The 26,824-nt window shown below is 47.2% G+C and overlaps 1 protein-coding gene across 2 annotated transcripts; it reads left to right on the top strand.

Moving 5' to 3' along the window:
* On the top strand, nucleotides 1–24,151 carry B3gnt2 (UDP-GlcNAc:betaGal beta-1,3-N-acetylglucosaminyltransferase 2). Of its 2 annotated transcripts, none has more exons than XM_038330530.1 (2): nucleotides 1–119; nucleotides 21,580–24,151. In XM_038330530.1, the coding sequence occupies exon 2, from the start codon at nucleotides 21,589–21,591 to the stop codon at nucleotides 22,780–22,782; it is 1,194 nt and encodes a 397-aa protein (XP_038186458.1). In that variant the 5' UTR covers nucleotides 1–119; nucleotides 21,580–21,588; the 3' UTR covers nucleotides 22,783–24,151. The 2 variants fall into 2 exon arrangements, with proteins under 2 accessions (XP_038186458.1, XP_038186450.1); XM_038330522.1 differs by lacking the exon at nucleotides 1–119 and adding an exon at nucleotides 420–625.
* The last annotated feature ends 2,673 nt before the right edge of the window (nucleotides 24,152–26,824 follow it).

The following is a 26,824-nucleotide window of genomic DNA, read 5'->3' as shown; positions in this document are numbered from 1 at the left end:
TAGGCACACGCCGGTCCTGGCCGGAAAGGGCCATCAAAACTCTCACCAAGCGCAGCGCCGACAGCACAGAGGGGCCCCGGGAGCTAAGGAGTTTGGCCTGGACCCTGAGTCTCAGCAAGGTGGGGGAGGCTACTTCCTGGGGCGGGTGGGGGGCGCATCTTTGGAGATCGCGCTCCCCGATGTAGCAGAGGGTTTTCAGCGCGTCACGAAGGGCGGAGAGCCCGGAGGGCCCGGGTGCCGACAGGCGGGAGGGTAGGAGGTCGGCTTTTTCCCAAACTTGGGCTGCGGGGTGGGGCCCGGCCGTCCCAGCGGTGACGCGCGCGGGTGGCGCGGCGTCTGATTGGCGCGGCGGGCAGAGGCGGGGCCGGGGGGAGGGGGGACGCCGTAGGCGGCGGCCGTGCCAGGAGCCTCGGCGGGGAGTGAGGCGCGTCGGCAGCCGCGGCAACAAGTGCTGGAGCCGAGGCGAGCCGGAGCCGCCCAGACCCCGCCGGGCTGCCCGTCCGCGCGCGGCGCATGGAGCAAGAGCGGCGGCGGTCGCGGGGCTGAGCCGCAGGCGCGGCTGGGACGTGGATGCGGCCGCGGTCTCCCGCTCCGCCCCGCAGAGCTGGAGCTGCCCCTGGACAAGGTAGGGCCGGGTGGGTGGGCACGGGCCCTGCGTCCCCGCCCCGCCGCCAGTTCCGGCCGGTGCGGGCGCCCTGCACTCCCGCCGCTCCTCCGTGGCCCCTGCGGTGTCTGCTCCTTCGGGCCCTCCTCCCCTCCGCCCGTCTCCTCACTTCCCTTGCCTCCGCACACCGTTTCCCCAGCCTCCTCACCTACCGGCCCTTCTCCCCCTCCTCCCCGACCTTCTCACCTGCTCGGCCTCCGCTGTTCCTGCTGTCACAGGGAGAGGGCAGTGACACCCTGGGGCCGCGCTGCACCCTGCGCGGGAGGTGCGGGCCCGGGCGGTGGGGGAGCGGTGCGTGCGGTGTGCTGCCCCGCCCGCGCACTGCGCCGGGCTCGGGTGCCGCAGGGGCAGATCAGGTGTTTGTGAGCCACTGGCGGCCGCTTTCTACCCGCGCCCTCCCCCAAGCCGCAGGCACTGTTACCTCCGGGTCCCCAAAGACTGGTTTCTGTGAAACTTCGGGAGAACCATTTGCTTTGACCTCTTAAAAAAAAATTCCACGCCGCCCGCGTTGAATGATTAACCAGACTCAGGACAGAGCTTGGGGAGCGGACCTTGCTAGTGTCGGGTGGGCGCGTCTGCGGGGCGGGGACCCTTCTGGGGACCTAATACCTAGCGTCTAGTTAATTGCACTCGTCTGGGGTCCCCTGAGCTCTGGGGTCTTGGGTGGAAAGGAAGTTCAGTGAAGACGGCTACTTTTTAGTGTCACGGATTGCGAGGTCATCTTGAAAAGTATTGTACACATTTTGTAACCTGGGTTGGCTTAGGGTGGCTGGTCTTTGCTCCCTTGCCTGCGGTGTTCGCCTCAGCACCCCCAACTTGATAGATTGATGGGAATTATAAAACCTGTTCTTCTGCCCCTCCAACCTCCCCCCCTCCCTTAAGCCAGTGAGTGAAAATGGGCTTCCTGTTATAACAGATTCTTTCAGAGTTTGTGTGTGTGTGTGTGTGTGTGTGTGTGTGTTGGGGGGGCAATGGGACTGAGCTAGTGCGCTCTAGTGGGGTTCATACCTCTCACCGAGAGGGACCCGCCCGAGGCCATCCGGTCACTTCCACCTGTCCTAGTCCGACTTCTGTTTCTTTTTAATAGAGATTATGAAACCTAGTCGAACCGGGGAGTTTTTACGCATAGTCCGAGATCTCTTTATATTTGGTTAGGTTTTAAGACCAAAGAAGTGTGCCGGAGAACTTGGCCTGAGTAATTTCCGCGCTTTCCAGCGCGGTGGTCTTTTTTTATCAGCCGATCTGCTCGAAACTTCTTTCCCAGCGTGGAATACTGCTTTCCCCCTCGGGACGCTGCCTGCCGCTCTTAATTTAGTGTTTTTGTGCAGATGGCAAATATAATAGAATGCCGAATTCTCCGTTAAACTTAAGTCCCTTCACTAGGCTTGTTTCTGCCACGTGCTGTTAAATGACAAGTTAGCGTGAGCCTTGTTTCCTCTACTTAGTTTCTGAAACGGGATACTTGCTTTGTACGATTGTTTTTGAAGACGAATAGGATGCTTAAGTGCTTAAAGAGATCACAGCGAAGTTCCCGCTGGTTCAGCTTCCGCTTGCCAGAAACAGTGATCTGTTGTTGAAACCGTTCAGATTTGTCTAGCTGAAATCGCCCAAGCTTGACAGATGGAAGTAGCAGGTTTTTAAGACCTAAGGAATGAGGTAGTCTTAGACAAAAACAAACATAATTTGCTTATGAATTGCTTTTGCCGAGTCCCTGTGCTTTTGTAAGGCCTTGGCACAGAGATGGCTCATGGTTTTGAAGATATACTTAAAAAAAATAATTCAAAGCAGGGCATGGTGATCTGCATCTTTGATCCCAGCACTCGGGAAGCAGAGGCTAGCCAATCGCCACCTTCTAGGCTAGCCTGGGCTACACGGAGAAACTTTGTCTTGAAAAACCAAAAAATTTAAAAAATTAGATTTCCCTAATTTTAACATATTACAGTTACGCCAAAAATCTGAAAGGGAGATGGATAATTTACTGTTGAATTTCCACCACACTGTTTGTTCAAATGTTTGTGTATGTTTAAGGGTTAATACTGCTCCTCTTAAAATGATGCTGGCTGGTTTTAAAGTTGGGATACTCTATATTAGAAATTTTGGGGGCTTTCTCAAATGAAGGAGAGAAAGGATGAGTCTTTGTTTCTCAAGTAAACTTCGAAAGGGTTACTGTTTTGGTTTTAACCATAATTTAGGGCCAGGTGTGGGGCCTATACCTTTAATACCAGCACACGGAAGGCAGAGGCAAGCAGATCTTTTAAGTTCTGGGAGAGCCAAGGCTACATAGACTCTATCGCAACAATAAATAAAATAATCCATAATTTCGGGTCTCCATCAGACCTGTCTTGACACATTGGGTGGGTGCTATTAATTTTTTCTACCTCGTTTAATGGACATATTATTTGACTCTTCAGGCATTTTAAAACAGCTTTATTAGGCAGTCTGTTCGTACTTCAAAAATTACTAAGTAGAGTTCATAAATTTGAGATTTTGCAACCAGACTAGTATTTGGTAATACAACCCATTAAAACACCCAAATAGTGGTATATAAATTATCAAAACTCTCAGAACTTACCATAGCAGTCTTCTGTCATCTCTAATTGCTTTAGGGTCACAGTTGTCCGGCATTCTATGCTGTGTACAGAATAAAGCATGAATTGAATGAGGCTCAACTATTTCCAAAGCAGTAAATATTTCCTAGTTGCTTAGCAGAAATTACTCAGGTAAGGAGATAGTACTTAACCCCAGGCCCAGCTCACCCTGCCCTATTCCCAGATGTAGTTCCAGCTGTCTTTTCTCCCCTTCTGGAGTGGGTACTTGATGAATATATTAAAATGGTAGGATGAATTTATGCCTCTCTAGAGAGGCAATTACTGTTTGGATAAGGGGCGTGTGCATGTGTGGGGTGAGGCTTTTTAAGAATTGATGCAATGATTTCATCATCCCCTACTGGCAGAGAGGCTTTGCCAGCCTGCACAGAGCCCGAGAAGCAGTTACAGTTTGATGGACTGGTTCCTGAAGCATCCGGGTGCTGTTACTCCTGAAAAAAGTTAGCCCTGCTGAGTTTCCTATTCGTCTCAACGGTTTGTCGCCAGCATTGTGAAGTTGTTACTTTTGTTGCCAGCTTTGTTTGCTTGGCTTGGCTTCATTATTGTAACAAAATCCCAATTTTTTGAGAGCCAGCATTGTATCTGATTAAATATAATGTGTATTTTTTAACATTTATGTACTTTTAGGTGTCCATGTTTTATGTAAATGTAATAAATTATTACAAATTATTTTCTGTGTCTCTATAGACATTCCCTTCAGCAAGGTGTTTTTGGTTTTGTTTTGTTTAGCTTTTTCTCCTTGAGGGGAAATTCCCAGTAGTCAGGAAATCGATACTTTCCACTTTTCATTCTGTGACATTTTAAACTAGGTTTGTTTAAATTCTTCACTTTTGTTTTTTAAAGAAGAAAAAAAAAAAAAAACAAAAACCTTACTAACCAAGGTAATCAGTTCTAAGAATGTAGCAAGGCCCTGTGAACTGTGAAAAGATGGTTTGGTAGTTAGGACCATGAACTTGGAGTCAGTTGACCAAGGTTTTCCTTTTTGTTAATGACATAATGTAGCATGTGCTGAATGCGGGAGTGTGAGCTCCTGTTTATGTTAAGAAGTAGGAACTTCCGCTGCACTAAAGGCTCCTGTGCTCGCCCTTGAGGGTGACATCATTGCAGATGTCATTTACAGCACTGTAGGTTGGTTTTACCTGCCCTCTAGTTAATTAGAATCAGTCATAGCATATGTAGTGTTTTATAAACAGTGGAGTTTGAACCTGGTTTTACCACCAGCTCTGTGATGATGTGTGAGTTGCTTGGCCTCCCTGAACCATGAGATGCTAGGAAAATTAAAGCAAACGATACAGTTAAGATACCTGGGTGGGCGAGATACCTCCGTGAGCATGGGGGTGCCTGCCATCAAACCTGACTGTCGAGTTCAACCCCTGGATCTCGGAGAGAAGCAACTCCCACAAGTTGTCCTCAGACCTCTACTGTGTGCCGTGACTGATGCGCACATGCGTGTACTCATACATGCAAATTTAATAAAACACCAGCACCACACCTGAGATGCTGATAACTAAAGGAATTAGATCGTCTCTGTTTAAATAAGCTATGTCATTATAAAAGCTACTTCAGTCTTGTTTTGAGTCCTGGAACTCAATATGATGGTCAGGCGGGCCTCCAAACTCCGATCCCTCTGACTATGCGTCCCCAGTGCTGGTATTAAAAGCATGCACCGCCACACTTGGCCAATGGAGGGCTTTTGTTGAAAGTTAGAAATAAAATCTGTTGATTGAATACCTTGTTTGGCATTTAGTTTAAGATGTGTTCTTAAAGGTGATGACCTCCTGTTTTTCATAGACTTACCTCTGATGATCCACGTTGAGATGTCCCACCCAGAGCTGTTTGGGCACCTGCATGGTATGAGCTAGCTTGTGAAAGATGAGGTGATGGGAGCCCCTGAAGTGCCCTGACGAAGCACCCTGAGTGCTCAGACAGCATTTACCACTTCATGTTTTGCGAGTAGATCATTTGAGAAGCGAGAGCTCGTTTCCAGCTGTGTTAATTGTATGCTTCGTTCTGGCCATTTAAACTCCTTTCAGTGTAGTGTGTCTGTACCCTCGGGTCCCTTGCCTGTTAATGGGTACTTCTCGTCCCGTAATTGCAACTTGGACGACACTTTGGTGTTTTTCTAAAAGGATCTTTTTACTTACATTTATTTAGAAGCAATGTTCAGGATACCTTAAAGGAGAGGCCTTCTGTTGCCCTGCACGTTAAGGATAATTTCTGTCACCAGTTTCTTTCTTACCCTTCTAGAAGCTCACCTCTGCATTTCGGCAGTTTTGAAATGACCAGGAAATCATGTCATGCTGGATTCAATGGCATTTGATGCCTGCGGGTCTGTCTTAGAGGATGCCTGGTAGACATAGCAGAGCTTTGAAAACCTAGGCTGGAGACCCTGCACGCCATGCATGGCCTCTCCTTGGGACGGACCCCTTCGCCCACAAAAACTGGCACATTGTTCCTGGCAGGGTTTGGAGGGAATGGCTGCTTGTGGTAGTCATGTTTGCAGGTAGACCGCAATGGTTCCGGGTCCTGTCTGTGCCTTTGGTCCTCAGAGTGCTTGGCCAATATGTGTGTGCTTCCATACGGTGTTACAAGATACGGTGGGAGCAGCCAAGAAAGGCTTTCTGAGGAAGTGGTATCGAGACTGCACTACACTGGATGAACAAAAAATACTTCAAGAGCAGAGAAAGCATCCAGAAGGCTGAGGGATGCAAGCTAAGAGAGAGGACCCAACAAGAGGCCCAAGTGGGCAAGGTCAGGGAACACCTTCTCTTACAGCTCCGCTTTGGAGAACAGGGAAGGTGGGAAAGGTCTTGACACAACCTTAGTGACCGTACAAAGACAGGAGTTAGAGTTGGGGGGTAGTGGAGAGCCGTTGAATGTTCTTGCAGTTGTTGAGGAAGATGAACTTGATTGAGGCAGAGAGGTGGCTCAGAGGCCTGGTGTAGTTTGTATCCCTATGGGACTGATTGTTCCCTGCTGGTGTGTTCTCATAGCCGAGGAGCCTTGAAAGATGGCAATGTCTGGAGGTCACTTCTCGGGCTGACTCCTCTGGTGTCTGTGGGAATGTTGGAAGTTCTGGTGTCTCCTACTGGAATGTTCCACCTTTGTTCCCCTTTCCCTCCCATTCCCATCCTGGCCTTTGGCTCTTGTGCCCACCACTCCCCTTCGTAGTGTTAGTCCTGCCCTTCTCTGGCCAGCACTCCTCTCTGTTCAGCATGTTTACCAGCCTCTTCAGTGAGCTGCAGCTTTATTTTGGTTGTCTATTTTAGCCACTGCATGTTGGTATTATCTCATTAGTCTTGGGTGGGAAAAACTGAGGGCTGCAGGAGCGGTTCAGGGTTAAAGTGTACATTGCATTTGACATTTGAGAGGTGTAAAAACCAACTCATGGGTGATGGGATGGAATTTGGAAACATTAAGGAAGATGTGGAAGAGGGTGAACCTCCAGGCACATGGGATTGGGTGGAGTCTGGGGTAGTGTCTAAGAGGGTCTCAGCCTATCAACAGACTTGATCCAACCCTACTGAGTGGCCCATTTTGAGAACTCTAACCAGTTTCCAAAGCTGCCAAGAGTCAGGAGAAAGAGAAGGTGTTTGGGGGAAGGGAAGGCTGAGGTCATGGCCAGCAGTGTTGGGCCTGGAAGTCAGCAGGATTCAAGAATTATAACAATCTAGAAAGGAAAGGGGATTGGGAAGGTCCAAGGAAGGCTAGGAGCCTGATTATGACAGGGTGCTTGTGACCACCAGAGAGTGCCTGCCTCTAGGGGAGCAGTGTCTGATGGGCGTCTAGGACAGTGGCCTTGGGGCAGGCAGCATGACAGCCCACTGGAAGTTCTGCTCAAGTTGTTTTAACCTGTGACTGACAACAAGCATCCTGGCAACCATGGCAAAGGTTAAGGGTGTTTGTTACCCCTTTGTAAAAACATGATAAACCTGAAGATTGGCTGGGAAACAGCTTTAATCCCAGCACCGGGAAGCAGAGGCAGGCTCCATGCCAGCCAAGGCTACATAGTGAGGCCCTGTCTTCAGATGCTTCGGGTCCCATTCACACACAGGTGGGTGGAATGAACGGTCCAAGTCTTGACTGTGAAGGCGCTAACATTCTAGCAAGATTCTGTGGCCCATGAACTCCACACTTAAAGTTTATCTTCAGGGTTTTAAGAGAGTATTTATATTCTTTGAAATGCTCTACCAACTCTGTGTGTGTGTGTGTGTGTGTGTGTGTGTGTGTGCGCGCGCGCGCGCGTGCACTTGCCTGTGTGCTTAAATGGACCCTTTAGCTCTGACCTTAGATTGTCAGGGGGAAGCTCAGTGACATTTAAAAATCAGATTATTTGAAGTATTTGTCTAAGACCAAAAAGGATCGAGGTGGGTTTATTAACAGATGGCACCCTCTCAATCTTTGAGGTTGGCAGTGGAAAATTCAACCCAAGAAGGAAAATATTTAGGGGGAAAGATAGAAAATGATACAATAGAAAATATAATGCTGCAACAATAAAAGTAATACAAGTTAAAGATAAAGCTAACAGCTTCTCCTGTAGCTCCTATACTGTATTAGTCTGTCAGGCTCTGTAGGGCATGCTGGGTGCTGAGCCATCTCATGGGAGGCTTTGTAGGGCATGCTGGGTACTGAGCCATCTTTTGAGAGGGCTTTTGGGGGGTCTTTTGAGAGCCTTGAGGTCTGGGGTTGCTCCCTAATAGGCACCAGATGTACCTTGGTTGCTTTGATTCTTTAAATGAGAGGCAACCATTTTACTTTTTCTTGCCACATAAGGAATTATTCCCTTCAAAGGAATTTAAAATATCTCCCACGAATACTCCTATTTTTAACTGAATGTTTTCTTTTGAGTTTTTGTTCTCAGGGTTCTGGTGGGTTGTCTTTAAAAAAAAAAAAAAAAACCTTCTCTATAATGGAAAGTTTGAAATCATGTGTGGTGAAGGCTCTGGGGCAATCCTACTGTTCTTGCCCCACCCTGCCCATATCCTGTCTGCCGTGGGCACCGGGCTAGAGGGAGAGGGAAGTGCCCCTGAGTAGGGTGGGGCAGGGAGCCGCTTGGCCCTGGAGATTGCTGCGCATGCTGGGGTGTAACACTGGGGTGACGCGCCCGTGAAGAGGCGGGGGCTGGATTTCCAGACTGTTCTGCCTTGTGCCCGTATACTGAATGAACACTAATTTTTCTTGGCAAGTGGCCAGAGAAAGACAGATTACTGCTTCACCTCTTGAAATATGTAGCCATTAGTCTTGGTTGGATTACTGAACGATTTCTTCAACCACCATTAAGAGGACTTTTGGATGAAAGGCCAGAATGTCACTACTTCAAGGATATGTATTTTAAATGTGCTTTATTTTTATGTTTAAAAAACTTAGCTGAAACAGTCCGCAGATACCACTCAGTAAGTAGTTGAAATTTAAGCAGCCTCCAAGAGGCTGGAGGAACAGAGATGGGGGCTGCGGGGAAGGATGGCTTGCTCCAGGGTCACATGTCACTAGGAACACAGTCTTCCCGGAGAAGGAGAGGTGACGAAGGAGAGGTGACGTTGCAGAGGCTGCTGCGTGCAGAGAACAATGAGTGTTGCCTGGTTTTTCCTGATGGGGTGCTAGCACTAGTGGGGTGCTCGGGGAGCATCCATCTTTTGGGCTCTTGAGGGAGACTGCACAGTACAGCTTCTCTCTGGGCTCAGAGCCAGTTTCAGCTTTCCTGGAGCCATTCTGTTTGGGAAGCAGGCCTGGCAGGTAATATACAACCAGGGGCTAGATCTTTTCCTCCATAGTGGTATGGAGTCCTCCTTCCTCTGTGGCCTGCAGGGCCCACAGAGGAAGGCAGGGATGGAGCCTGGCCCTTCAGGGATGGTGTTAAGCTGAGAAGCAAGAGACCTGTCAGGGCTTTGAGAGCAGCATTCCTGGGTGGACAGGGTCAGTCCTTGGCAGAGTGCTGAATGGGAATGGGGTGGCCATCCCTCTGTGTGTTGCTGCTCCCGGGGGCGGAGGGCAGAGAGCGTCTGGGCTTCTAGTTCTTGCCTCCTGCTTCTTTCAAGGAACCCCAGGCAGGCTTCTGATCCTAGGGGCCAGATTCTCCCTAAAGTGAGGAGACTTAGTGTCTGCTTTCCTGGCTTTATGTATTCTTTGGGCCCTTGGTATACTTATGGCTAGGAGGAATGCTCGCTTAGTCAGTGCCTGAGGACTTAAGTGTACAGTTTGTTACTTAAAACGTTCTATTTAAAGTAAGCCTAGACTAAAGTTATAAACGAAGTAATGAGTGACATCATTCTCTTATTTTATTATTTTATTTTGCCTTGCTCAGAGTGGATCCCAAGGTCTGGGGCAATGCTAGCTGAGTGCTCTGCTGCTGTGCTGGATCACCAGGCTTCTATTATGGTTTTCGTGCCTGGGATTTTGTTTGTGTTGTTTGAGCCAAGACTTAGGTATTCCAGGCTGACCTTGAATCTGCTACGTAGTGGCGACTTCTGCTCTTCCAGTGTCCATTCCTACTGGGGTTATAGGCGTACCCCCAACCCTAGTTTGTGTGGTGCCAAGGAGCCAGTCCAGGGCTGCGTGTAGCCTAGGCAAATCCCACTCTTCAGTTCTCACGCCTCTTTCAGAGGAGTCAGATTGCTGTAAACCAGGAGCTCTGGAGTCTCAGACTGCGATCGGTCGTCTTCACAGTGACCAAGGACATGGTCTCTCTAGGGGAAATGTGTCACCAGAAGGCTTCGTGTTAACAGCCGTGAAGTTGAGACTTCCCGCAGCAATTTATTAGGTTACTTAAAATAAGCACCGTGAATGTCATCGGTATAAGTTTAAATATTTATTGAAGTTACAAAGAAGATAATTATTAATGTGCTCCGTGTAGTCCCATCTTGCAGCTTGTTTCCACAGTACTTTCCTGAGTTTTAGAGGTTGTAGCTTTTATTTTGATAATGGGGATGCCTTCAAACTATTTTACAGGGCATAGGAATTACCAAATATAATTTGTCAGAATTGAGAAAGACAGAGTTTTCCCATAGAGTATCTGTTGGAAATAACAGGTTTGTGGTGTTTTTTTGTTTGTTTGTTTTTTGTTTTTTTTGAGACAGGGTTTCACTGTAGTTTTAGAGCCTATCCTGGAGCTAGCTCTTGTAGACCAGGCTGGTCTCGAACTCACAGAGATCCGCCTGCCTCTGCCTCCCAAGTGCTGGGATTAAAGACATCTGCCACCACCACCCAGCTTGTTTGTTTTAAGGCAGAGTCTCGTAGGGTAACCTGGGCTGTCTTTACACACACTTGTGATCCTCCTGACTTCCCAGGTGTTGGAATTACAGGTGTGTGACACCATGCCTAGCTTTACATAGGTGATTTAAAATAAAATTTTTAAAGTTTTTACTTAATATGTGTATGTATGCATGCCACATATGTGGATGCCCATGGAGGCCCAAAAAGGCTTTGGCTCCCCTGGAGGGGTGTTTGTGAGCCACACCATGTAGATGCCTGGGTTCTTTGAAAGAACAGCCAGTGTTCTTAACCTTTTTAGAAGATTTACTTTTATTTAAATGTGTGTGTGTGTGTGTGTGTGTGTGTGTGTGTGTGTGTGAGAGAGAGAGAGAGAGAGAGAGAACACATTTGCCCTTGGGTGCCTGGAAGAGGGTGTCAAAGCCGTTGGAGCACAAGATGATTGTGGCCATTCTAATAGTCACTTAAGTTTAGTTTCCTAATTGCTTTTACTGAGTTGAGTGTATGAGTCTGTAGAAATGGGTAGCCAACTCCCAGCCCATCTCTACACCAAGATAACCAAGTCAAGACCAGTGGCCTGCTTATTTCCAGAAGAATTGCACAGTTTATAATGGGGTTCTGGCTTGTGCATTTTTATTAATTTTTAATTGCCTTCTTCCTCCCCTTCCCTATCCCTTGGGCCTGTGTTTGTTTATAGATCGACTTAGCTGTGACTGTTTCCTGAGTGCTGCTTTCAGGTGTCTGTTTTGAGGATGGTACTGGGTAATGTCCTAGTAGCAGTAAGGGAGGCCTTAAAGTGAAGAGGCTTTTGACCTTATGGAGAGGAATAAGGGTTGGCAAGTAGCCAGCCAAGGACTAGAGAGGGAAACTCGTGGCCCATGTGTGAACTTAACCAAGAATGACTGTGTTGAGCGGCGTTAGAAACTTGGTCGGAAGGAGTGAGCTTCCCTTTAAGCTGTGATGGCTGTGTATACTGGCTAGCTCTGCTGACCTGGGGGGTGAAGTCTCTAGGAGCAGGAGCTCTCAAGGTCATTCCTGGGTGGGAAACTCAAGGTCAGCCAAAACAGCATTAGAGGCCTGCTGTCCCTTCCTGCCCCTGAGCCTGGGTTTCTCCTCCACACGCTGGCTGTCTGTGGTGTGGCAGACTGACTAGAGACAAGAGTCCTGCTGTCTGTCAGACCTTTATCACAGAGCCCGAAGTCAGATAAATGTGGAGGAGATGTCAGAGGAAGAAGCAATAGAAGCCGTCCCAGAGGGGGGTTGGGGGCTGAGAGGCTTAAGACAATGGAGGGTTTTGTTTTGTTTTAAAGAACCGGTCACCATTAATTCTCACTACCCACTGATGGTGACTTGTTGGTTCTCCCTGTGGGTGAAGAGGACACCCTTGTCTCTGGAGCCTTTGGTCCTTTCCTGTAAATGAGGTGAATGATCTCTATGGCTCTGGTCTAGAAATTTGTTTTCTGTGCCTTTGGGCTGGGCTTCTGTGGGAAATGCATGTGTGTGTTGTGGGGGAAACGTGTGTGCAGCTGTAGCCGGGACAGCTTCTAGTCCTCTGTTGCGGACTGGTTATTCTTGGCCAGGCAAGACTCGGTTGTGGCCTTGCTGGTTCCCTCCTGTCAGGCTTCACTGCTGGAGGGGAGCTGAAGGCTAAAAATTCTAACCGAAGGTTTGCACGAACATGTTTGCGGCTGGGCTAGCTTAAGCCTTTGCCAGTCTTTCATTCTTTCGTGTGAATGAGTAACTAATCAAGAGTAGCTCATGAGTCATAAAACCCATGGCATAAATGATGCCTCTTACCAGACCAGTGTGCCTCAGGCCAGAGGCCTCCGTTGGACATTTGCTGTATGTTATTTTTCTCAATTTGAGTTTTGTTTTGTTTTGTTTTTTCCTAGTCTCAGTCCTTGGTTTTTCTTAGAATTGTGTACGCCCCTTCAGGTGCCAACACATGCTGTGATTTCATTTCTCCGTCATGTAGGAGCTGTCTTCTGTGGAGAATCCTGTCCTTTGTGATGCTCTTGATAGTAGTAGGTAGTGCAGGAGCCTCTAGGTTGGGTTCAAAGGCCAAAGCTCACCTCCACTGGGATTAGCTCTCTGTTCTCAACCTAATTGCTTCAGCTTTGGAGGCTGGTTGTGAAAATTTAAGGGCGTGGGGACATCCTGACGGACTACCGGGCAAAGGACAGAAGAGGGAACTCAGGAAGAGGGTAGATGGGACAGAGGGGTGTGTTCTTTTCTGGTGAGGTTAAGGACAATGTCCTGAGTCAGTGGGTGACCTCGCGTTCCTGTGTGTGCTCTGACAGCTGACCGTCCAGCTTCTCCCTCTGCTGGGTGTGGCCACAGTACATCCATCAGCTGCTACATGACTTCAGAATTTTGTGTTCACTTTGCCATCTTCCTGAAATGCTCGGAGGATGGGAAAAGTTGGTGGCACGTTATCCCTTTTCCCATTGTTGGCAGTTGGTGGAGCAGTGGCCTGGTCCTGCGGTCAGGGGTGTCCAGAGCTGTGAGGAGACAGGCACATGCCCCAGTGAACCCAAAGTCAACTGCACGTGTATGCACCGTGGACATTCAGTTTGGAGACCTTCGTTTTCCTTTTACTTCGTGTCTGTGTACGATATAACTGATCAGTTTTCACGTTTAAGCCCAGGTGTGAAAGAAAACACAGTGCCGTAAGCTGTCTGGCAGCTTCTCTTTGTAGCCATTAGCAGCAGGCTTCTCTAAGTAGGAGAACCCCTGGGCCCACCAGCTCCTACCCACACTGTCTTAGAGGCTCCAGAGCTCATCTGCCTACAGTTGCTTTATGTTTCCACCCCAACTCTCCTGCACCCTGCTGCTCCCTGTGCTTCTGAAATTCGCCCTGCCATTCGACACCTCAGGTCCTGTCTCCCCCCTGCAGTTAAAGCTGTGCCTTTTCCTGCCTCTGCTAACTCACTGTGCAGAAAGAAGTCTGGTGGCCTCTTAAAGAGCAGCAGTGTTGCCGGTAGAGATGACTTTGGGCTGATGGTGTAGAGACTGTCACCATGCACTGGTTCACTGGTCATTTACCGCCTGTGTTGCTGACACACCGGCTGTTGGCTGACCTCTGAAAATGGATCTGGGCCCTTATAGCTGTTTTTCCTTACTCTCTTTGTAAGTTGGTGGTTCTTGCTCTGATGGTAGGATGAAGAGATTTTCTTTCCTGAATTCCTGACTATAAGTGGCTACTATGTGGTTCTGTTTCTAGAATGTTGGTTGCTTTTCTCGCCCTCCCTGGTGCCAGGGCACAGCTTTCCCCAGTAGCTGGCAGGGCTGTGTCTCACTCTGGCAGCCCAGTGGAACTGCGAGGCAGAGACAGTGGTCTGTGCTCAGCCCTCAGCCCTCACACGCGCACCTTCGTGGGCCCACGGGCTGGCTGTGTAGTGGCCTAGCCTCCTAAGCTGTCCCGAGCTGACCGAGCCTCTCTGGTCACCTGTGATGACTTAGAATTCTCCTGAAGAGGGAAGGCCCCTTCGGCCCCTGGCTGCAGGAACACTGACGTTTCCTGAGACTCCTCTGAGTCTGACACTGCTTCTCAAGCTCGGGTCCCCTAACTCCAGAACGTCTTAGCTTCCCGTTGCTCTTCAGTACTTGATAGAATGCAGCAGATTCCTGTAATTTAAATATTTTGTGTAATTCGCTATCCCACATGTAAGTGGCTTTTCTAATACCTTTTTGGGAAAAGGTTATATGTATTTAATGGTCCGGTTCCTACTTTATAGTCACTGTTTTCAGTGACCTTGTCAGAGGATGAACGAGTGCCTCTGAGGCACTGTGTCCTGGTGTGTAATGGTGCATCGGAGACCTTGCCCGGGGCAGATGCCACTGTATGGGCTGCCCTGACCAGGTGAGGAAAGTGAGCTGGTGTCACCTGTGTGTGTGTGTGTGTGTGTGTGTGTGCGTGCGTGTGTGCGTGTGTGCATGTGCCCGCATGCGTGCATGTGCTGAGGACGTAAAGTGAGGCTGCATTCAGTAATGCCTTGGCTTCACTGTGGAGCTGCATGAGCAGGGAGGTCATGTGCAGACAGATTAGCTTGGGAGTTGGTCGTCGTTGTGAGCAGTGAACTTTGGGTTCTTGGGGTGGGAATGGGCGCAAGGCTCGATGAATGGAGAAGAGACCAGGAGGAGTCGTGAATGACAAGATGGAGGTAGGAGCTCAGGCTGCGACTCCTGGTCGAATGTAGAGAGCAGGAAGGCGCAGCAAAGGAAATTCAGGGGTTTCCCCCCCCCGTGCCCAGAACCCAACATTCTGCAAATGTAACATGCAGAGAAACTTGGAGCTGAAACATTCTGAAACTAGTTTCGGGAGTTACATGTTAAACCATGGGCCCTTCTTTTGGATGAGAACGTCTTAGTTTAGTCACTGAGGGACGAAACTGGAGAAGTGTATGGTAGTCGGTACTTGGTGTCAGAAGCAGGAGCCCCAGCAGAGAGCTGCTCAGTGACACGGCGTGTAGACCTAAGCTGTGTGTAGAGACAGAAGGAAGCAGGCGCCGAGAGGTCAAGGAAGTAGCTCAGCTCTGCCAAGCCTGAGGGAATGTGTCAGACTGGATTTTAGCCCGAATGCGGTCTAGGTTTTCTCCATCTCCTAGCCCAAACTGTTTTTAAATTGCATAATCTTCCCACTGAGGACTATACAATTCTTTTCAGCTTTATTAAAGACAGGGCAAGGTGACCTGCTTATTTTTCTTCTCCTTTTCTAAATATTCTGCATGTATTTATTTAAAGGGTAAATACAGAGGTAGATTTGGTTTTTGTTTTGTTGTGGTGCTGAAGACAGAATTTAGGGCGTCTTGCTTGCTGGGCAGGTGCTCTGCCGTGAGATAAACTTGAGCCCTGTGACTAATTTTGTTTTAAATGATAAATTCCACTTGAGCAGATTAGCCATAATGGGTTGTAGGGGAGACACTGATCTGTGCTTCTACCCGTGGGGACATGTGACTGAACCAGGCTCATTGGAAGTACCTTTTCCTTCTAATTCTGAACTTGGAGGGGAAACCGCATAACTAGGAACCAGTTCCTGAGACTCAGCCTGTTCCATGGCTCACAGACAGAAGCACTGGCAGGCACACTTTTCTATCCTGGTGTCATGGGGGAACTCCTGGGGTTCCCCTGCCCAGCCCTGGCAAGAGCCTGGGCCAGACCTCTAGTACCGATTAGGGCGGAACTCTAGGAATGTCCCAGGCCTTCTGGCCCTGCTGATCGCCCTCCCTGGTAACCTGCCATCTGCCATTTTGCTGGAAGCTGTTCTCCCCACAGAACCTCTTAGCTGCAAACTGTGTCTACCTCTGTTTGTTTGAATAGGGCCCAGGAATGGCTGGCAGGGAGCACAGATGGGAGGTAAAGGTGTTGGAGAAGCGGCCCTCCCCAGGCTTCCCGAGCAGCAGCAGGGCACGGGAATGAGCTGGCTGAGGCAGCAGGCCTGGGCGCGCTCTTCTCCTCTGTTCTCTCTGGTCGGATTTGAACAGCAGTGAGCAAGGCTCTGTTCAGAGGCCTCTGACTCATTCCCCTGTGTACACTCATAAGTTGGGTTTCTAGCCTTGCCTCAGCCTGATTGGGTGGGGGACTGATCGCTTCTATTTCACGAGAAAGGTCCTGTCTTCCATTTTTACTCTTAACACTGTGTTGGCAAGGTTTCCGTGCTGAGTAAACTGGAAGGTGGGGGAGTTTATTTGGTCTATGCCAAAAAAAAAGAAATTTATTTAGTCCATGGTCACTTTGTCACATAGCGTTTGAGTCTGTGGTGGCCCTTATACAGAACATCATGGTGGGAGCATGTAGCTGAGGGAGCTGGTCACCTGATGACAATCAGGAAGTGAGTTCAAGCTTTTTTTCCTGACCATTACCAATATTAACTTGTAACCAACCCCCTTAAATACCCCCAGAAATAGATTGCATAATGCTTTATTAACCTTGAATTTTCTTAATACTAATGAGAAAGGAACAGCAGCTGCAGAGAGACATTGGCCAAGGAAAAAAGCTTTATTTATTAAAATGCAAATGAAATATCACTCACTACACAAGGCGTCTTGATGCAGGCTTTAGGGTTGACTTGATTGTGTTGCTGGTGCTGTCTCTGGTTGACTGTTGTTCCTAAGACCCTTGAAAACAGGTTGTCATGACTACCCTGGTCACCATCGGGTGTCTGTTGACCAGTAGCTGGCTGAAGTGTTTACATATCTTTCAGAACTGGAAGGAACCTGTCAGCACCGCGGCCTTCAGTGCCTTCTAGTTGTCTAGTGTTTTGGAGCCAGGGGGGAGGCGTCTGGATGGCTTGCACAGCTGCAATGCCTTTCTCTGCTCTTGGCTAGAGACAGTTCCTTTTATTATTTATTTATTTATTTGTTTGTTTGTTTGTTTTGTTTAAATTCAATTATAGTATTGTAGAAGTAGTCTCTTCCTAGTCGGGAGTGGTAGTGCACACCTCTAATCCCAGTACTCTGGAAGGAAAGCCAGGTAGGTCTCTGAGTTCAAAGCCAATGTGGTCTACAGATGGAGTTCCAGGATGGCTAGGGTTACACAGAGAAACCGGGAGGCGGGGGAGGGGGTGTCTCTGAAAAGGGTCCATCTCTGTTCAAAGAAATGCAAAAGTCAAAATTTTGATGTTTGCATCTAGGATTTCTTCCTTAAAAATTCTGGGTCTCACAGTGGGGGAGGCATGCCATTTCTCCGACTTTGGTGTATTTCTTAAATTCGTTTTAAGCAATGTAACTTCCTGGGGGGGAGGAAACACCAGAAACCACAAAATGGGCTTTATGTTTGCAGATTCCTTAACTGTTTAGATAGCTTTTCCCACAGTTGTTTTCCTTTTTTTTTTTTTAATGGGATCTTTGCCTTATTATCTTCTGTGAACTTCACTTGCTTTCAGAGTCTAAAAGCAAAGTTCTCTTAAAAGAGTGTCTGAGCCACAAGTAACAGATACCATCCAGCCCTGGGGGAATATGCAGTTAGAATTGGGGTTCTCATCTCTCTCCTCAGGTAAGTCTGGAAGAATACCTGTTTGAAAGTAGTGGAAGAGGTTCCTCCAGTGGCTGTCATTTCCTGAAGGGCCCAGGAGCTTTTCTGCTGTCCTGTTTCCCTTTCTTTGAAGACTCTAGGCCACAGACAGGTAAAATACTAGACTCCAGGCCTCCAGCTTTTTCATTCTTGAGCCAACCCCCAAGACATCACCAATGACCTGGGACAGAATGAGGTGGTACCAAAATGCGTACCAAGAGCCCCACTCTGGGATCCGGCTCACCCTCGAGTCTTAGGTGATATTCAGCCCCATCTCTAGTTTCTTTACTCATAGAATGGCATCCTGTGAACTTGGCTGGGCGTGTGGTGGCGGTGGTACCAGCACACAGGGATGATAGGATGATACTCTGTCTTGAGCAAGCACAGTTGAGAGCTTCAAGTGCGTTCATCTGTTCTCAAGAAGTAATGTTCTTGAGAAGTGAACTGGAGCGATGGCTCAGTAGTCAAGTACACTGGCTGATCTTCCAGAGGACCTAGGATTTGTTCTGAGCACCCACATGGTGACTAGCAGTGGTCTGTGATTCCTGTTCCAGAGGATCGCAGCCTCTTCTGACTTCCGCAATGTGTGCACAGACATACATGTAGGTAAAACACTCGTGTATATATATTTAGTAAGTTCAGTATTTCTTGAAAAGATTGGTGGACTTATGAGAAATGCCGCATGGTTCTGGCTGAGTTTCAGTATCCCTAGCCCTCACAACCTGGACATGTGGCTTGTTGGTTTATCTGCGGTCATTTTTTATACTGCATCTTAGGAAATTAGCCATAGAATTTCACAGCCTGCAAAGTAATAAGTACTTCATCTTCTTCTGTAATCTGGTGTCTTTTATTTATTAGTATTTCAATTTTTTAATATTTTAATATTAGACATATTTCTAAATTGGAAATATGTCTTAAGTATTCAGCTTTTGCCTGTAGTCACAGTATGTACTGTTTTTTATTCTTTTGTGTTTTTTTGGTTTTTGATTTTTGAGACAGCCCTGGCTGTCCTGGAACTTACTCTGTAGACCAGACTGGCCTCAAACTTGGGAGATCCATTTGCCTCTGCTTCCTGAGTGCTGGGATTAAAGGCGTGTGCACAACCACTACCTGGCATGTGTGTATTATTTCTTTTCCCTGAGCACCTTTCCAAAGGTTGTTCTCATGATAATTTTCTCTGTTCAAGCCCATACTTTTCCTTGTTGCCTCTTTCAGAGGAGAAAGGGCTCACAGCCAAGAGACTAGTAGTTCTGAGGGAAGCGGTCTCTTTGTGTGCACACATGTTCGTGTGGACACGCACCTGCCACGGCATAGGTGTGCAGGACGAGACCAAGTCTCCTACCTTGTTTGAAGTGGGATCTCTTTTGTGTGTTGTTGAACCTGTCCTCCTATAGGAGCATGGGGTTGAAGGCATGTTGCATGCACTCAGCTTGATGTGGGTTTAGATGTTCAAACCCAGGTCCTCTGCTTGCATAGCCCCACAAAGGGCTTCCAATGTAAAGAAAACCATTTTGGGGCCCTGGAGAGATGACTCAGTGGTTAAGAGCACTTGCAGAGGACCAGATTTGGTTCCCAGTACCCAAGTAGCAGCTCCTAGCATTCTGTAACTCTGGTTCCAGGGGGATCTGATGCCATTCTCTGGCCTTGGGGCACCAGGCATGCATGTGGCACACATGAATGCATGCAGGTAAACACTCAAAACACAAAAATAAAAATAGAAGAATTTAAAAAAAAAACAAAGAATGGGAACTTTTTATTTTTGAATGATGTCTTTTGAAAAGACTCAATTGGGTGTGGTGGCATTGCCCTGTAATCTCCTCGGGAGGTGGAGGCAGGGAGATCAGAAATGAAAAGTTGGAAGTCAGCCTGAGTTATGTGTGACCCTGATTCAAAAAGCAGTCAAGCTTTAAGATGTCTGTGACTTTTCTAAATTAAACGATTAATTCTTTATTAGCATCTGATACTGGTAAGATTTTGTAAGATGTACTTACAAAAAGTTCATCTGGACAGAGTTGTCCTGAGAAGGATGTGGACAGTTAGATACTATTCAGGCCGTGTGGTCAGGGATGCTTTACAACTATTATCAAAAAGTAAGGCATGTGTTGTGGTTTTCTTCCTATGGTATAAGGCAGCCTTCCTTTCTGCTGGCTCATAGGTGGGATCTGGAGAGCTGGGGGTGGGAGCGTGGCCTGTTTGCCTGTTACCTGCTCTGCTGGGTGGGGGCGTGGCCTGTTTGCTTGTCACCTGCTCTGCTGGGCTGGGGGCGTGGCCTGTTTGCCTGTCACCTGCTCTGCTGGGCTGGGGGCGTGGCCTGTTGGAGTGTCTCTGCTGTGCAGTGCTCTTTTGGATATGCAGTGGCCTAGGGAGTGGTGATTTGTGGTGGGAGCTGTTTTAAAAAGAAATGAAAATAATGAGACTCAGGAGGGACCCTGTGTGCTTGAGCTTTGAAATTTGGGCCCAGACAATACAGCAAGACTCCGCCTCCCAAAACAAACTACCTAAGACAAACCCTTTAACTTACTGAGTTGCCCTTGGTATCTGTGGGTTTGGTTCCAGGATTCCCCACAGATACCAGAATTCATAGATGCTCAAGTCTGTTTATAACCATCAAGCCATCTGTTTATAACCTATCAACGTTCTCCTGGGGTATGCTTGGTCTGTTGTTGTTTGAGAGTTGTGTGTAGCTCGGGCTGGCTGTGAGCTTACTAGGTAGCCAGTGTTGACTTTGGACCCTAGTAAGTACTGGGAATTGAGGTGCACACTACCACTCGAGGCTTCCTCCCATGCGCCCTAATGATCTCTGCTTCCCTTACAATGCTTGCTTGCTACGGCGTGAACACTATGGAAATAGCAGTCGTGCTGTATTGCTTAAGAAAGGGTAGCAAAAGGAAGTCTGCAGTGTCTGTTTGCTTGGCACAGGCAAGCTTGTTTCCTTTCATATATTTTTGTTTTTCATTATTTTGTATGTGTGTGTTTATCTGCATATATTCATAGCATATGTGTGCCTGGTGCCTGAGAAGACGGGAAGAGGGCTTTAGATCCCCCAGAACTGGAATTACTTATGGTTGTAAGTTGACATATGGGGTGCTAAGAACTAAACCCGGGTCCTCTGTGAGGGCAGTAAGTGCTCTTAGCAGCTGAACTACCTCTGCAGCCCCTTTTGTGTGTTATGGAGGGCTTAACTCTAAGCTGTCCATAGTAGAACTGCTTGACAGTCCTCAATACAAACACTAGATACAATAGTACAAGAGGAACAAAGTAACCATGAGTTCCTATGGTCTGGGCTGTCCATGATGAAATAATTTCTCAGCGTTCCCAGCACTACAAATCCTTTTTGCCTTGGGACTCTCGATTAGAAGCCAGTGAGCCTAAAGCAACCTACTAATTTGTATTTTATTTATTTTGGTAGGTTAGGAAATAATTCAGGGTTGGGTCTGCATTTTTAAAGAAGTGACAAGATTCAGAGTAAATGATGTGATATTGTATGTAGTGTAACACAATATGTAGTGAGTGATACTGTGTGCACGTGTGCATATTGGATCCCAGAATAAAAGGCTTATTATTATAGGTGAGTTAGTTCGCAGTGCACTGATTTGTACGAACCTTTTAAAGCAAAATAGTCGAACAACTGTGAAGTCATTTATTTAGTGATGTTTGCCTCTGCCCTCTAAGCATCTAAAATAACATTGATAATAGTCATTCCTTACATGGTGGTTGCAGTGGGCCGGGCATGATTTCAAAAGCCTGGTATACAAAAATCACATGTTTTCTACAGCCATCCCACTTTATAGATGGAGAAATTGAGATTTAATTTGAACCAGAACTAGTGAATTGGTGTCCTTATTCTAAAAAAAAAAAATTCTTCATGGGGAGACTTTAAAAATAAGAAAGGAAGGAAGAGTGGGTCTCACCGTGTGGCCCTGGCTGGCCTGGGACTCGGTGACTCATTTGCCGCTTGAGTTGCTGGAAATAAGGTCATATGTCACCACGTTAAGCTTTCATGGAAAGGTTGAAAAATAAAACAACCTGAAGTGTACATGGTGAAACTCAAATTCAGAGTTAACTAATACGCTTCCCTAACTTTTATTCCAGATATGAGAAATGAGTGTTGGACGTCGAAGAATAAAGTTGTTGGGTATCCTGATGATGGCAAATGTCTTCATTTATCTGATTGTGGAAGTCTCCAAAAACAGTAGTCAAGAGAAAAATGGAAAGGGGGGAGTAATAATACCCAAAGAGAAGTTCTGGAAGCTGTCCAGCCCTCCCCGGGCATACTGGAACAGAGAGCAGGAGAAGCTGAACAAGTGGTACAACCCCATCCTCAACAGACTGGCCAACCAGACAGGGGACTGGTACACGTCTCCCAACACGAGTCACCTGGGCTTCTGTGAGCCTGACCCAAGGGTCATGACAGCTGTGACAGATTTTAGTAGTCTCCCGGACAGGTTTAAAGACTTCCTATTGTATCTGAGGTGCCGGAATTACTCACTGCTGATAGACCAACCCAAGAAATGCGCCAAGAAACCCTTCCTGCTGCTGGCCATTAAATCCCTCATTCCACATTTTGCCAGAAGACAAGCCATCCGGGAATCTTGGGGCAGAGAAACCAACGTGGGGAACCAGACAGTAGTGAGAGTCTTCTTGTTGGGCAAGACACCCCCAGAGGACAATCACCCCGACCTCTCAGACATGCTGAAGTTTGAGAGTGAGAAGCACCAGGACATTCTCATGTGGAACTACAGAGACACATTCTTCAACCTGTCTCTGAAGGAGGTGCTGTTTCTCAGGTGGGTGAGCACCTCTTGTCCAGACGTGGAGTTTGTTTTCAAGGGCGACGATGACGTGTTTGTCAACACTCATCACATCCTGAATTACTTGAATAGCTTATCCAAGAACAAAGCCAAAGATTTGTTTATAGGTGACGTGATCCACAATGCTGGGCCTCATCGGGATAAGAAACTGAAGTACTACATCCCAGAAGTCTTCTTCACGGGGGTCTACCCACCGTATGCGGGGGGAGGAGGATTTCTGTACTCCGGCCCCCTGGCCCTGAGACTGTACAATATAACTGACCGGGTCCACCTCTACCCCATAGATGATGTTTATACTGGAATGTGCCTTCAGAAACTGGGCCTTGTTCCTGAGAAACACAAAGGCTTCAGGACATTTGATATCGAAGAGAAAAATAAAAAAAATATTTGTTCATATATAGATCTAATGTTAGTACATAGCAGAAAACCTCAAGAGATGATTGATATTTGGTCTCAGTTGCAAAGTCCTTCTTTAAAATGCTAAAGTACAGCTGAGCTACATTTCACAGGAAAGCCTATCCTGACTGGTTCCCATGTTATACTTTCACGTAGGGTGACTTCTGTATGAAACCATCAGCCTTGATGATGAGTAGCATCCTGGCTTCAATTCCACACCTTTGTGGCCAGGGTAAAGCTGAAGATATTCACTGTGGCAGGATGATTGGGATTTGTTCTGACCCTTCCTCTTGCTGCCGGTCCTCAGTTTCTCATTTTTCCTTCTTCAAAATCATGTTTAGAATTTGGCCGCAATTTAGAATTTGGTCTCTTTTGATCCCTGTAATGGTATGCTCCTGTTTCCCTTGTAATGGTGACTCGACCCCAGGGGTTTATAAGCTGATTGGCTAATCAAGATTGCATAGGGCATGATCAGGTGGTTTTTTTTTTGTTTTTTTTGTTTTTTTTTTTTTTGAAATGGAATTCTATTTATTTTCATTAAGATTTTGATGGACTTTTAAAATGGTCCAGGAAGTGGACTGATGTCAGAGTTCCCTGTCACCCCAGCAGTATTCTCCTTGTTACTGGAACCTGTCACTTTCTTTAAAGAGGAAAGCCACCGAGCAGCACACACAGGGCAGAGGGCTTTCTTGTGTTCGGTTTGCTGGGTGGCATCATGATTCTTAACCTGATTTTAGTGTTTTGAAGGTCTCGAGTGTGACTCCCTAATGACCAGCTGAAGCCTGAGTAGCCCGGCAGCCGTGTGGGTTTGCGAGTGTTCGGTGTGGGTCAGGGAGGCATTTGTGACTTGTGAACTTGAAATGAAAAGGTAGAATTTGAAGGCATTTTCTTAAGTGGTTTGCCAGCTTAAAACTCCAGGACTCTCCTCTTGCCATATTATCAGATATTGCTTAGACGGAGCTCTTTTCGGGTAGTGACACTTCCCTGAGTGTAGAAGTGCCTGTGTCTTTATTTATTGTTTAGATCAAAGACCAAAACATTTTCTTAAAAATATTTTGTGTAATATTTTATTTGTATACAGTATTGTTTGTGAAATATTTAACTAGAGCATGATATTTTATTTTTTTTCCTCATTTTTTAATTAGTTCTTTGAGAATTTCTTACAATGTGTTTTGGTCATGTTCACCTCCCCCAACTCCTCCCAGATCCAGACCCCGGCATGATGTTTTTAATGTTAAGCTGTAACATATGTTGAATAAAATTAACTCTTACTTTTGAATTTTAAAATTTGTATGGGGGGTTATGAACTGCTAGAGATTATAAAGTTCTGCCAAATTATTGCTTATACCTTGTACCTTGTAACATGCTTTCTTGAAATATTTTGTGTTTTAGAGGGTTCTCATCTGTGCTACTGGGGACTGGGGAAAAAGTGGAAATAAAGTGACTGTATTTTTTAATCATCGTGTGTAATAATTACCTTTCTCTTCTTGGTTTCCTGTGTTTTATCACATCCTCCCCAAGCTCTCTTTCCCAGAAACCATTATATTTTAACTATCTGTCTATCTCTGTGGGTTAGCCATACTGCATCTCTGGTCTCACCAATTGAAACTTGGGAGGGTACTATTTGTGGCTTCCTGGCAGCTGTCCATCCTGGCCAGTGCTCTCTCTCCCTCTTCATCTAGAGCCTTGCAGCCTAAGTGTCTCTGAGAAGGACCCAGGCTCTCTCATCCAGTGTCTTGCAGTGTCTTTTGCAGCCTGCCAACTACTGTGCACCCCATATCCTTCGGAGTCCTCCCTGATACTGTCTAAACCATTTCACTGGCTTGAATAACCCTGATCTGGAGCACCCACCTCTGTCACCTCTTTCTTTAAAAAATGGTTGAGAAGTATGCAGACTAGAAAATTCCTGTCTACCCATCCTTGACAGAAGCATGCTCTAAGGTGAGGCTTCTAGTGTGTGTTGAGTTTTGGACATGGGACGGGAAGGCAACTGCCTTCTAGGACTGGAGATGTGCTGAGAACCCTGGAGGGAGTGCAGAGATGCTCACAGTTAGTATCTGAAGCTAAGGAAGCTGGGGAACCCTGGTAGGGGGGGAAGTGCAGAGATGCCCACAGTTAGCATCTGAAGCTAAGGAAGCTGGGGAACCCTGGAGGGAGTGCAGAGATGCTTACAAGGAAGCTGGAGAACCCTGGAGGGAGTACAGAGATGCCCACAGTTAGTATCTGAAGCTAAGGAAGCTGGAGAACCCTGGAGGGAGTACAGAGATGCTCACAGTTAGTATCTGAAGCTAAGGAAGCTGGGGAACCCTGGAGGGAGTACAGAGATGCCCACAGTTAGCATCTGAAGCTAAGGAAGCTGGAGAACCCTGGAGGGAGTGCAGAAATGCCCACAGTATCTGAAACTAAGGAAGCTGAGCTGTTTTCGATGACACAGTTCTTCACAAAGTGTGTTCACTAATTTAAAAAAAAAAAAAACAGGCCACAGGTTACACAGCCACTCTTGCTGTAATCTATTCCAAAATATTTAATTGAACCATGACAAACGTTAGCTTTCTATCGGATTTCTGCTTAATGGTCTTGCTATGTGGCTTAAGGTGGCCTTAAACTATTACCTTCCTGCTTCAGTTTCTCAGACACCGAGTTTGCAAGGTTGAGGCACTATGCCTGGCTGTAGACATTGTTCTTTTGCTGTTCTGCTTTTTAAAACACTTTCTGGGAGGGTGTTTTGCCCATCATGCTCAGAGCCCTGGAATCAAAGGGCCACATGAACCTGCGGTGGAGTGTGGTGGGTGGCACATGCCTCTGTCCCAGAGGTGGAGGAGGCAGGAATATCAGAATTCAAGGGCATCCATCCTTTGGCTGCATAGGAAGTTGGAAGCCAGTCTGGAGCACATATCCTGTTCGCTTCCCCTCCACAAACAAAATAAAAACAGCAATGTCTTGTTTTCTGATTGCTGGTTCTACAGAAACCTATTGATGAGTTGATGCCAAAATGAATCCAACATGAAAGTATTTAATAGTTACCTCACACTGTGTTGCTAATGTTTTCACAGAACACCAAGTGACCTTGGCATTTTTTTTATGAGCTCAGTTGGCATGTAAAAATTTATAAGAAGTCTTTAAAACGGTTTTTGGCATGGCATGTATGTGCATATGTGCATGTATGTGCACACGTGCTGTGGCACCAGAGTACAATTCTGTAGAGTCACTTCTTCCACCTTGATGTGGGTTCCAGGCTCGAACTTAGACTGCCAGACACGCTTGGCAAACACCTTTACTCAATGAGCATGGATAAGCGAGTCTGCCCCTCAGCAAAGGTTTTGTATTCAAGAATGGGTACCCCATGTTTGGCTAACATGTGCTAAGGCTTCAGGTGGGCCTCATCGAGTGTGTCTTCCTTTACTTTTACCGGTTAAGCAGGTTGGGAGCCTGTGGCTTTGATCTCAAATGCTAGGACTACCTTCTGTCCACTACAACTTGGGATTTCCTTCTAACCCTACAGACCAAGCTCAGCCTAGGGAAAACCTATATTGGTAAGCAGTTGAGTTTAAACATGTTTGGTCCACCAGTCTTCCACTCACACACCCCCATGCCCCGCCTCCACACCAGATAGGCCTTGGGAAGGCCTGCTACATCTTCTGGCCGGTGTTCACACTTCCATTTGTCTGCTGATAGAATGCCAAGTCTTGGCCTGCACTGGGTGTCTTTGGGTCTGTTGATGGGTGGGGATTTTTGTGAGGGAGCAGGCCCCCTACCCCCCTCCCCCGTTTACTTTGCTCAGGTCATCTTGTCACTCCCCTGCTTGTTGATGTAGCACCCGTCATCCGGGGGCTTTGTTCCTGCTGTTGGCTCCTTAGTCCCACTGATGGCCTCATCCTTGGATACCTCAGGGCTCCTCCTCTCCTTGGGGTTATATCTGAACACCTGACATGTAAAAGTTCCTAGAAAGTCATTTTAAATATATTCCTGTGTTTCCTTCCCGAAGCAGTCCCAGGGTTTAGTCCTCCTTTCCGGGGCTCTGTTGGTCCTATAGGAAGCCTCCCACCTGCTCTCCCTCCGCACCCCTGCGTCTGTTCATGACCTCACTCTTCCCAGCACCCCCTTGGTGGTTGAACCTCTGCAGAATGTCT

Source organism: Arvicola amphibius, chromosome 1, assembly GCF_903992535.2.
Source record: "Arvicola amphibius chromosome 1, mArvAmp1.2, whole genome shotgun sequence".
Lineage (NCBI taxonomy): Eukaryota > Metazoa > Chordata > Mammalia > Rodentia > Cricetidae > Arvicola > Arvicola amphibius.
This window is presented reverse-complemented; position numbering and strand designations above follow the sequence as displayed.